The following is a 12,372-nucleotide window of genomic DNA, read 5'->3' as shown; positions in this document are numbered from 1 at the left end:
TTATTTTAATTTCTAATATATACAACAAATTACAAAGATTAACACATGAATGTATGTTGAGGCCTAAGGCAGGAAGGAGAACAAAAATGACAAAATACTTAAAATAGATATTTTTTAAACAACTAATTCTGCGTGGTCTAAAACCAAGCCTAACAGATTTTCAGATATATTAAATTATTTTTTTGTATTTTCTGCTTAGTTCAACCCCTTTAACGAGCCAGGGGGGATAATTATAGGAGCCGATCAATAACTTTCAACTCTCTGCCCAATCTGTTCTATTATCAAAATGAATGACAAAACAATGAATGTCATTCTAATGCACCTTTAATGCACTATGGTCCTGGCTTTATTAACCGGGGCAGGAAAATCCATTTCCTGCAGAATGAGCGATCAACCTCAAACAGATTCAGGTCCACAAACAAATCTAGTTGATGATTAAATATACCTGATTATTCAAATGTGTGTCAATGAAATTCATGAAGGTGGTAGTTTTTTAATTAAAGTATATTTTCTGTCTTTCTTTCCTTTTTTCTTAATTCTTTATTTTAATTTATACAAAATATATACAACAAATTACAAAGATTAACACATGAATGTATGTTGAGGCCTAAGGCAGGAAGGAGAACAAAAATGACAAAATACTTAAAATAAGACAAATATGAAGATGCATAGTCAAAGAAGCTTTGTGCAATGCTTACACAAAGCATTTGAATGTAAGAGCAGCCCCACAAGAGAGGGGGGCGGGGGGTTCCTCAGAGTTACGGCAGAATTAACATGCGAAAACTAGGCTAACATACAAAATCTTTAGACACTTCTCGAATCTCATGAAGTATTTTTTTTTTTTTTTTTTTGGTAAAATACAATAGTTTTCAAACAAATATCACCAAAAATATTATCCCTAAAATGTAGAAGGTGGTTTGCAAATATTGTCTCTTACTGTTAGTTATTATAATTTTTTGTGTATTCTACCCACCTCTGGCCTAAAAGAGTGGCCGTGTTGAAATTCCGACTTTTTAACTAGAACGCTGTTACGTCGGGTGTTACGTGAAACCCCGAGTTCCCATTTCCCAGGAAACTGGAACGGAGCGTTAGACAACTTTTAAATTGGGTTTTGAAGATGATTTTGAAACAGAAAAGGAAAATTGGTCAGAGTAAGAGGTCTGTCGTGACATCTATGTTTTAGTCAAGTGGTAAAAATAGAGAAAAGAGTGAGAGCTCTGTATTTTTGCACCTCTATGACATCAGCAGCAGGGCGGAGAGGAGGAGGAGAAACGGGAGGAGGAAAAGGAGAGGAGGGGCGCTTCACGGGGGCTGTAGGAAAGCAAAGACAGGTTTCGGGTTTTCCTCGTTGACTGGGCGGTGGGCGGAGGTGGCGGACGGTGTACAGGAACTACAACCTACCGGTTGGGGGGTGGATCACCAGGAGCTGCTGCTGCTGCTGGAGCCGGCTCAGCATCAACATGGAGCTGGAGAACATTGTCGCCAACACCGTGTTGCTCAAAGCACGAGAAGGTAAGGATGTTAGTGGCCGGGTTGACTACAACTTTCTCCGGGTGTCGTTTGGAGTCAGCCGCGGTCGTACAGCCGGGTTGATGCCCCAGACTAGAAGGTTAGAGGAGGAGTTGGTGCACTTCCTTATCGCCTTGCTGTCAAAGCTGCTCTAAATATGAGGAGGATATGACTTGTTTTTACTGCCAGATAAACTCTGAGGGGGTTGTGCTTCAGGAAACTGTCAATAACCGAGTACTAAACATAGAGTAGTTGCAATAATAATGCTGTGGATAAGTCCGGAAGACGTTGCAGCTGTGGAGTGAATCTGCAGCGGTGCATATTTTCTTTTTTTTTTCTTACGTTGCAGCATCGTCTCTGTAGTTTGCGAAACAGGATGTTGAGGCAGAGAGTGTGGAGCTGCGCCTTTTCGCTTTGTGCGCACATTTGGTTTAAACGCAACGCGACCGTTTTTACAGGTGGATTTAAAAACCACCTGTAAAAGGTCAGTGATTCAATTCAAAAAGTTAAACTCACATATTTGATAGATCCTGGTGGATTTCTTTAACTTAGAAACAGAAAAAAATATTTTCATCTCAAAAAATTATAACAAGTATCTCATAGAGTCATTGTGGATGGTAGTACTGTGGACAGAATGGATTTCCAGTAGCAGTCAGTCTTGCAACAAATCTGTAGAGGCCTCTGATCGAAGACTGTTGCTGTATGACAGTTTTATGACTGTAATGACATGCTAACAGCTCTATTTTCGTGCAGAAGAGACAAAATTTCATATTAACATGTCGTGAATGACACCGTCAGCTGCCAGTGTCGCTTATCCATCTGATCTGCTTTTGCTGCTTCTCAGTTCAGGTATTTGAGCTTTTGAGATGTTAATTGGCTTCTCCCTGTTGTGAAAACAACTCCTTGTTGCCATGTTTACACAATATTTCAACTGTCCAAAAGTGAAAAGAAGCATGTATCCTTCTAGGGGCACATCATCCTGAACCAGAGGAAATCGGAGCTAATGTAACAGAGCTCCTTCAACATCCTGTCACCGTGAGCGGTGCAATTTATTGTATTTTTGTTGGAGATCAGGGTTGGACTGAAGTATAAGTGAATTCTGTAGCTGGTCATAGTGTCTGACCAGCTTGTTGACTAGAGAGAATTTGACAAGAAAACTAAATAATAAAGACATTATTCAGTTTTGGGGAAAAAGGAAAAGTTCAGTGAGAACCTACAGAAGAAGAGTAACCCACAGAAGCTTATTGCTCTAATAGATACATTAATAAAAAGTTGAGTGGATAGCAAAAGGTTTTCATGCTAAATTAATAAGATTTTACAAGGTTTGGACTGTGGTTACAGTCAATGCTCAGAGAGCTACCACACAGATAAATCCATTACATGGGACACAGCTGTTGCAGCCCATGTGTTAAACAACTCCTGGACAGAACACATGAGAGATGACCTGTCTGGGCTAAGGAGAAAATGGCTTTGTTGTTGTTGACTATTAAATGGTAATTAGACTAAATATAGATATTACTTTTCCAGTCAGCACATACGCATCTATGAATTTTTCCTTCCACTTAACTTTCAATATGCTTATAAACAGCACTGTGAACAGTGGGTTTCTTCAGCAATTATGTTGCTGAACTTCTGTGGTGAGGGTGTCAATGTTTGTTGTCTGGACAAATGCATATTAATCAATTTTTTTACTGGTTTTATGTAATATTCTCAGTTTTCTGAGAAGCCTAATTTCAGGTTTTCGTTAGCAGTGCTTCACAATTAATAGAAATAAACACTCAAAACATTATGATGTGTCTGAAGAATTTATATTAGTTAAATAAACTTTTTAGTGATTTCCTAATTTATTGCGATGCAGTTTCTAGGTTGGATAGGGGAAAATGAGCAACGCAATTTATGTCTGTTTAGTTCTTTAAACAGACAGAATATTGGTCCCTGTGACCTCTGACCTCATTTAAGCATCCCTGAGTTTCACCAGACCTCTTGAGTGTGAGTGCAGTTTGTCATGTGAAGGCAAGTTGTTCAGCTTGTACAATCTACTCCCATATATTACCATGGCATGCTTTAGTCTATTAAAGGGTGAAACCCTCTGGTTTTGAAGCTCAATGAAGTCGTTGTTGTCATGAACACTTCAGTTTCAGAAACCAGAACAGTTTCAGAAACCAAAACAGCTGATCTCTAAAGCAGAATCAGACTGTTCTGGGAAATAAGCGCTTCAGCTGCATTGTTTTTCATTGTCACTGTTTTGGTCAGAACCTGAACAAGTTTTCCAGACAAATAGTATTTCAGCTCTAGCAGGGTGATTTCCATGGATCTATCAGCTTTGATTCCTTTTCCTTAAAGACATTATTCAGTTGCACTTCAGGTTGATCCTGGTGTAGTTTCACTGGACCAACAACTGCTCAGCAATCTCAAATCTGGTTTTTCTAACTCTGGAGTATTTTTGTGGTTTGGATACTTCTGTTATCCTTGTCTCCTCATAGAGTGATTTATTTTATAGCTACTTGAGTTAAGAAAATTTAATAATAATGTGAAGAACCATAATGAAGAAAACATTGTTTGTGACCTTTAAATACTTTTCTGTAATTCTGTTAGCGTGTAATTTCCTCTTGATGCATTTCCTTTTCTCAATTTTTCCCAGTAATGGATGCTCAGCACCAGCTGACTCAAGTGCATATATATAGTTCACTAAAATGTATGACAAAAGACTCAGTGGATTGGTCTCCTAAAATGTACTATACTGTCAGTTACCTCCTTTCCTCCACTATAGGACCGACTTATAAAAACACCTTATGAATATTGTGTTTTTATAAGGTGTTAAATATTATAGACCTCAGAACAAGGAACCAAACAAACATTAAATGCAAATAAAATGCAAATGCTTCTTTTTAGGGTTCTGTGCGGCCATTGTCGAGGGCAAAAGGCAATAACTTTTACTTAATCTAGTTTCAAAATGACTCCATTCATCCTTACTTGTGAAATTTAACACTGCTCGGTTAATCAGCTGTTGGTTTTGTTGGTTTTTTGTCTCTAAAGAGGCACCATTGACCTTTTTTTTGATAATGCAGAAACCACACAGGAAGTACAGTGACAGGAAGAAAACCATTGCAAAGATTTGGCTCTTTACAGCAGCAGATTGCAAATGTGGGAATGTTTCTTTTGTGACATGGAAAAAGGGAAATGGGCTCAGCGGTCTGATGAAGCACGCAAACATGAAGGGCAAAACGGGAGGCAAAAACAGAGCTTCTGTCCTTTTTAATGAGACTGAAAGTCAGAGTTTGTCTGGCCTGAAAACTACCCAGTGCCTTTTGTTTCCTTTCTCCCAGACATGGTTCTGATCTTTGTGCCACTTTGTTAAGAGCTTCACCTTGTGCTCAATTATGCTAAAAATATTGCAATTTTTACCAAATCGTCCCTGGAGGATGATTTAATCTAAATCTTTATTCGTAGCTGTGTTTTTGGGCAGGAAGCTAAGGCAGCTCCACAGCTGAGTCGTCAAGGAGGATTCATCAGAGACAATGACTTTTCACCTTTGTTCTGAGCTCCATTTTTTTTAATCCTGAAGATGTTGTCTCAGTTTGTTTACAGATGCACCACTGATGTTTGCAGTGGTGGCAGCCTGATTGGGTAGAAGACAATTCTGCAGTTTACTGGATACTGTTAGACATGATGATGTTGGACATCTTGATGATTCAGTTAAACTGTTCTTTCAGCTATAGGTTTCAGTTGCATTCACATCAACCCTGTTTAGTTAATTTTAATCAAACTCCTGTTTGTTTGCCTAGAAAGTCCAGTTCATTTGGAGAGGTGTGAATGCGCAATCAAAGTCTGACACAAACCAAAAAAGTGAATTTTGGTCCGAATAAAAAAACCTAGGTCTGAGTTGAAGTGAACTCGGGTGCAGTTTGACTGCATGTGTGGATGCCAAGCAGACTGGAGGCTGCTGCAAAAGCAGGAAGTTTACTACATTCTGGGTAACTACAAACAAAACATATGGCTCGTAGTCTTTTACCAAAGTCAAAAGACATATTCTCCAACCACAAAAATCTGATAATGTTTTCTTTTGATTATTTTAGATGTTCTCTACTTAAAAAAGATCCAAAATAGACAAATTTTCTGTAAATAATTTGCATGTATTTTGTGCAGGAAAAAAACCATAATGGTATCCGCAGTATGGACATCTGTCCCTATTTTATAATCACCCGTCAGCAATTCATACATAACTGATTTCTGCCGGACTGATGGTGTCACTCCATTGACATAAAATTAGCAAAGCCATTTGGATAAACAGTGAAAGTATTTTTTTGTCATACAGTAAACTCTTCAGGTTTCTAAAACTCTTTCTAATGAATTAGCCTGCCATCTGGTCAGTCTGCACAGCTGTAAGCGCAAAAATATTAGCTTCAGGGTTTGTAAAAACATCATTCATCACTATAGAACTGGAAATATTGACAGTTCAGATACCAATTTCTTTCACTTGCCTAAAGGTTGCTGATCATTATGTTTGTTCAGAGTTTTTCATCTCCACAGACTCAAAGATGCCTGACTCTTTTGGTATTCAACCAAGTAAGTTGAATAGCTATTTGTCTCAGGATGTTTCCTACTGGCATCAATTTGTACCCAAGTGGAGGTCAATTCAAAACTTGTCTTTTCATGTCTTCAATGTCTTGCTCACATAGACTCTTTGTAGCAATTGTTTGTCATTTCACTACTTTGCCAAAACAACAAGGGTATGAAATGACAGTTCTGCATCTAACTTTGCTGATATGAAATGTAGCATTCTGCTACCGGAAGTTTCGAACTGACTATGCATCAATTCAAACCGACTACAGAGTCTATGGAAAGCAAGGAGGACCAAAAACCTTTGACTTTTTATGTCTTAGACACATCATTTGCATGCCTTTTTATTCAGTTTGATAAGAATGGATAGACTACACCTGAACAACTGCTCAAAGATGCATGAAAAGTTGTTTTTATATACCATACAGACATGACGCTTGGTGGCAATTTCAACATTTTGTACCTGGCAAATTGTGATTTAAGTGACATTGTACTTTCTACTCATATTTTACTGCAAGAAAATTTGGTTAAATAAATAAAAGTTAGCAGGAAGAGGCCACTTAGAGCAATTTTGGTTGTATCTGGGGAGAAAATAATAGGGTACAGTGCGTAAACTATAGGTGAAAAATATTCTGTTTATTTCCAAAATATACCGATAACGATATAAATTTATTTAGGTATAAAATGGAAGTAAGAAGGAACAAAATGGTAATGCGTGGGTACGAAATGGGGCTATTAGTAACTGATTTGACCCAGAACAACCACAAACTTTCGAAACGTTTAGATTTTTCTAAAATGTGTGCGAATTGAGTCCTGTTTCCTACTATTTCCAAATGAGGCACCTTCTCGTTAACAGCTTTTGAACACTCACCATCTTTATTCATTGTGAAATTGTACAAGGGAGTTATGATCATTGTATTTTTGCTATCTTTGCATAAAATAATATTAATTTCCTGGAGGCTTTTGCCTAAACAAACAGTTGGAGGACATGTTTACAGAGAAAGTTACGGCGTTCCCATTTCCCATTTCAAAGGAAACTTATTATTACACATTTGTATTTGTTGGACTCGAAAAGTTATGGACTGGAGAAGTCTTTACAGTGTTGTACTTTCTATTGTCTACCATGCTGCCGACCACATCCTCTTAAATGAGATTGAATAAAAAAAAAAAAAAAAGCTTCCTACTGCTGGCAATTTTTTAGATAATGTATCACGTTGAGCTGAGACCACAGACACAAAGAAAACCTCTGTTGCAACTGCTCACAGGAAGACACACATGAAGCCACAACTGAAAACATCAACGCCTTCAGGGAGCGTATCACGCTTCATGATTTCTGGTTACTCACATTTCTGCTCTCTGGCTGTGAAAGCTTTCAATATCAGGCCAAGAAAACACTTAAAAGCATTAGATAATGGCTGCAGATGTTTGACAGTTAAGCACAATCCTCAAGTATTTTAATTTTGGTAAATAAAAGGGGGCCATTTTTGTATAATATATAAGTACAGTCACATGTTAGAAATGGGAATATGTAATAAAGATCTTGTATAAGAATCAGTTGGGTTTGTATCTGGATGGGATACGAAACTGTTTTTCCTTACATTTATAGGGTGCAACCATAATTGAACAAACAATGTAAAGAAAAATGTAGATAACCCCTAAGGTTGTTTACAAAATCAACCATAGGACTCAAAAATATGCAAACATTTTCCGCAAAGACCATGAGTCAATAACTTTCAATTCAAAAAGGATGTTTGGCCATTGGTACAGCTAAATATAATTTCCTACATAACCATATAATAGAGAAAAGGTTATGCCTTTTTGTCTGCTGTAGGAAATTTAAGATTAGAACTATATTAGGTCTTAAAATAATCTGTTACAAAACAGCAGTTTTTGTAACAGTTTTTCTTAAATGTGTTAAGAAAAGTTAACACATTTTCTTACATTGTTTTTTTTTCTCTCTTTTTTTTTTTTTTAGTAATTTGTACATTTGATTTTATTTTTGTTAATTTATTTTTATTTTATGAAAACAGGTCTCTTGTAAATGAGGTCTTGAATCTCAACAAGACAACAAAATAAAGGACAAATGAAAAGAACCTCCTTTGTGCAGATTAAGGGTCCAAACTAAAGCTATTGGCAACACTTGTTGCTGTTTGATAGTTTCTGCTTTTTGTTTTTGATGGACAATCAGAAAAGACTTTTATTTTCATTGGGTGATCACTGTGTATAGTCCTACATGGTTAACTAACTAAATGCTGTGCCATGGTAACCTATTCAAACTAACATTTCATTACATCTTACTTTTTTCAAGCAAAGAGAAAAACAAAACATGTTAGGGGGAGATTAGAGCCAAAATGTCAGTATTTTCTATTCCTTTATGATCATAGATGTCCATCTTGACAGCCAATACAATCTTTTTGGTTATTTTTAACACTGTGGGACAAGAAGACAATATATCGCCATCAACATCAGCATCAGTCATTTCCTAATTTATCAGTATTGGTCTGATAAGTAAAGCTGGGTTGATATTAACAATCAATGTTTATTTCAATCATGTTGCTGTTTGTGTATGAAAATATATGTAATATTGGTAAATATCTGACATAATGGCAATATATCGAACATTGATACAAAGATTTTGTATCTGTGTGTCGCGTCCCTGGCAAAAATAGTAATTATTTGAAACATCTGATTTCCTTCTTTGTGTTTTATCATTCGTGGTCTTCAGCTGGAAAGTTTGAAGGCTATTATTGCATATTATTTGTATGCAATTTCTACAAATAATATATTTTAGATCAAACCAATATGACTGTGATGTTAAACAAGTGTTCTGCTACCCAGTAGTATTTAAAAAGGACAAATCTATTAAATTAGATTGATTTCAGTTTATTTATACAGTGCTATTTCACAGCAAATGTTATATTAAATAACCTTGACCTTAATAAATCAAATTCCGATTGAAGGAATCTATTATTATGAGTGTTAGAAGTGTTTGAAATGAAGTGTGTCTTTATGTTTTCAATGCCTTCTTAGCATGAAAATGAGAAGTCTGTTGGTCACCCATCTATTAAAGTGTGGCAGCAGGGAAACATCACAAAAGCACGAAAGGCAGTGACTGCATGAGTTAACTTAAACCTGCAGAGAGTTGGGGTTTTCCAAACCATTTGTTTTGTAATTGTTTAGCCATATCATCCCTGTAGTTAATAATATTGATATAATACTGACCAAACAGACAGCTACACCTCTAATTATTTTTGAAACTTATGTGATTCTTTGTGTTTGTGGCTGATCTCAGTCTTCATGCCAGGCTGGCTTTGCCCCCCCGTTTCTCTTCATTTACATTGTCACTTGAGTACACAGCAGGCATGATCATCAATCAGCCTGTCTGTGACTGATGTTATCTTCTGTTTCCTGGACACATGCACCAAGCATCTTGTTTGCAGTGTATCTATGACAATAATTGATTTTTGTAAGCACAGCAGCTGCTTTGTAGTATTGAACACCCAAATACTGGAGCGTTGTGTTGATTTCTTTCCCCATCAGAGAAGTGATGAAATAAACACGCATTGAAGTACAAAACAACTTTATGCTATCAACACATACTTTGCACACTTGGTTCTGGACCATGACGTTTTGGTCCAAAGTAAGTGTGATCAAGAAGAAAGATTTGTAAACGACAGTAGAAAAGAAGACATGTACTATGAATAAGTATTTGTTTTACTATTATCTAATAATATCATCTTATGGTCAATGGAAATGCAGCTAATGAAATCAGTGAGCTAACTTCTAGTAGAAACAGAAAAACCTTCAAATTCACTCCAGACAGTGGAAAAATTTTCTGTTATTTTTGTGGGTTGTGGTTAGAATTGAAGGTATAAGTAGACTGGAGGGACAATAATGTGAGAAAACATCTTCATGTGAAGTCTTGAACCCTGCAGACATTAATCAACTGTCCTTGCATGGATGGCAGTTTGGATTTTTAGTTTCATCAAAATGTTTCTTCAATTTTAATGTCAGACGGGGTATTTATAGGTCATTGTAAGCTTTAGAAAAAAGAAAGACACTTCAAATGAAAGTTTTACACCCCCAAGTTTCTTATGTTCTTTCCATCAAGTTGAAAACATGTTGATAATTTATAGATCTACTGTGTAGCCCCATGTACATATTGCAACTTAATTGTAATATTTCTCTATTAGAACAGGGTTGATATGCAATACTGTTAACAAAACAATTGTGAACGTGGATGATTATTGTCTTTCTATTCCTTAAGAAAAGTTGTCATTTTAGTTGAAAGACAGAGAAAGAATAAAGCTAAAAGAGCCTTAAAATGTAAAATCCTGGCTGCTTCCTTTTAATCTCACCAAAACAAAATGAGCCTGCAGAGACTTGAAACCCTCTCAAAACTGAAGTAGCAGAACGAGCATCGTGTCAGCTCATGTCCCGCTTCTTGCTTTGTGGTGAGTGAACTTGCACCAGAAACGCTGTTTAACGAGTCACAGGCAGAACATCAACGCAGAAAGGACAAGAACTTCCTCTGTCTTCTCTGGTTCCCACCGTGTTTCAGGCTATTCATCGCTTGGAGGGCCACCACAGTTTAAACCTCGTCACAAGCTAAGATGCACCGGAAGCCTGAAAGTAACAATTGATCTTGTGACCTAAAAGCTATTAACCAATAGTTAAAAAAACACCTTTTTCTGTCAAGCTAACATTTATTAGAGATTGAGATTTAAAATAAAAGCTACAAATTTATATCTTTATCACAGTGTTGTGCTTTGAAAATTAGATTCAATGCCTGAGCTACAAGGATGCTTCACTTTAACTTTAAATATTAGTGCTTGGTGGGAAGCTTAAAAGTGAAAGTGTGCTTTTTGTCTCCATTTTCATCATTTTCATTGTGTTCAGTTAAAAAGTAACCATTTTTATGTTTTGTTTATTTTTTCTCAGGAGGTGGCGGCAACAGAAAAGGAAAAAGCAAGAAATGGAAGCAGATGCTGCAGTTCCCCCACATAAGTTTGTGCGAGGAGTTGCGACAGACCACAGGTAAAGCTGGCCTGGTCTTCCTGTCTGCATCTTACGCTGCAGGGCTCTTCATCTCTGTCCTCTTTATGTGCCAGTTGAGTCAAATGCCTCTGAAACCATTTCCAGGCCAACCTGAAGATGGCTGGCCTGAAAGTGACCTTTTATCAGATCCAAGACAGGTCTACTGTACCAAAACATTCAACAGTCAGTTAAAACAGTCAGTGAAGTCTCAGTAGAGAAAATTGCTTGCCAACAAATTAGAAAGCATTACCAGGTTGTGGTGTTCCACATTGTTTTTGTTGACATTTGGTTGCTTTGGTTACTGCCAGAAAACTAAATTTCTCCACATTTCTACAACATGGGATGGTTCTAGATTCTCCAAATTCTATGTAGTTACATCCAAATTCCTTCTTTGTAAAAAGTCTTTTGTGTTAAGCTATGATCACAAATGTGATCAATCAGATTTTTTGCCCATATGCAACCTATATCTGACTTTTTCATGGCAGTCTGAACAGATATTCAGATATTTTCATCCTCAGTAAAAAACAGATTTATGACTCGTCCGTATGCTGAGTTAAATAGGACAACTAAAAAATATGCATTGTTGTCCTACTCCTTAAAAGTTATTGACTTCCCTGTCAATCACACAAAATCTCAGTGAATTAGGTTAAAGTTTGTGGTTGTAATGTGACAAAATGGGAACAACATTCTTGAGGTGTTACTACTTTACAGGCAACTCTGCTTTAAGAGTTTGTCAGTGTTAAACTCAAATCAAGCTTGAAAGCAGTGCAGTCTTAGAGGAACTGAGTCATCAGTTATCAAAGCCAAACTTTGACAGACAAAAATTAGGATTTTAGCTTTGCTATAGAGGTTTCAGCTAAAAACTGGCCCTCAACAATCTGCTTCTGCACCAACTTTTGCCCCATTCAGTGTTTATCTGCATAACAACACTGAATTCATACGTTAAGGCAAGAAAAACGTCTTTAAAAGATACCACAGAGGAAACTGTGGGCACAGTAGAAAGAGGAAGCTGACTGCTGCCTTTGCAAAGTTGCTTTCTTTATAACATACAAAAAAGCCAGTTACTGCATGTAACCGACTAACCATCTTAGCTATTCAGGATAGCTGCTTTTTACTGTCCAGCTAATGGCTTTTAAACTAACTGCTACCCAGCATCCAACTTATGACTCCTAAAACTAAAGGCTTCACTGAAGCTAACAGCTACTCTGTCTCAAGCTAATAGCTCCTCAAGTTAACAAGAACCTTTTCGTTCTTCACCATCTTGAT

The 12,372-nt window shown here is 36.9% G+C and overlaps 1 protein-coding gene across 1 annotated transcript in view; it reads left to right on the top strand.

Moving 5' to 3' along the window:
* Positions 1-1,084: 1,084 nt before the first annotated feature.
* grk6 (G protein-coupled receptor kinase 6) overlaps positions 1,085-12,372 on the top strand; it is a 44,043-nt gene continuing 32,755 nt past the window's right edge. The window contains exons 1-2 of the mRNA XM_044141615.1: positions 1,085-1,512; positions 11,011-11,106. Of these exons, the coding sequence (XP_043997550.1) occupies positions 1,461-1,512; positions 11,011-11,106 (148 nt within the window). The 5' untranslated portion in view covers positions 1,085-1,460. The remainder of the gene's footprint in view (positions 1,513-11,010; positions 11,107-12,372) is intronic.

This window comes from Gambusia affinis, linkage group LG15, assembly GCF_019740435.1.
Source record: "Gambusia affinis linkage group LG15, SWU_Gaff_1.0, whole genome shotgun sequence".
Taxonomy (NCBI): Eukaryota; Metazoa; Chordata; class Actinopteri; order Cyprinodontiformes; family Poeciliidae; genus Gambusia; species Gambusia affinis.
The sequence above is the reverse complement of the archived record's forward strand: the minus strand, read 5'-3'. Positions and strand labels throughout refer to the sequence as shown.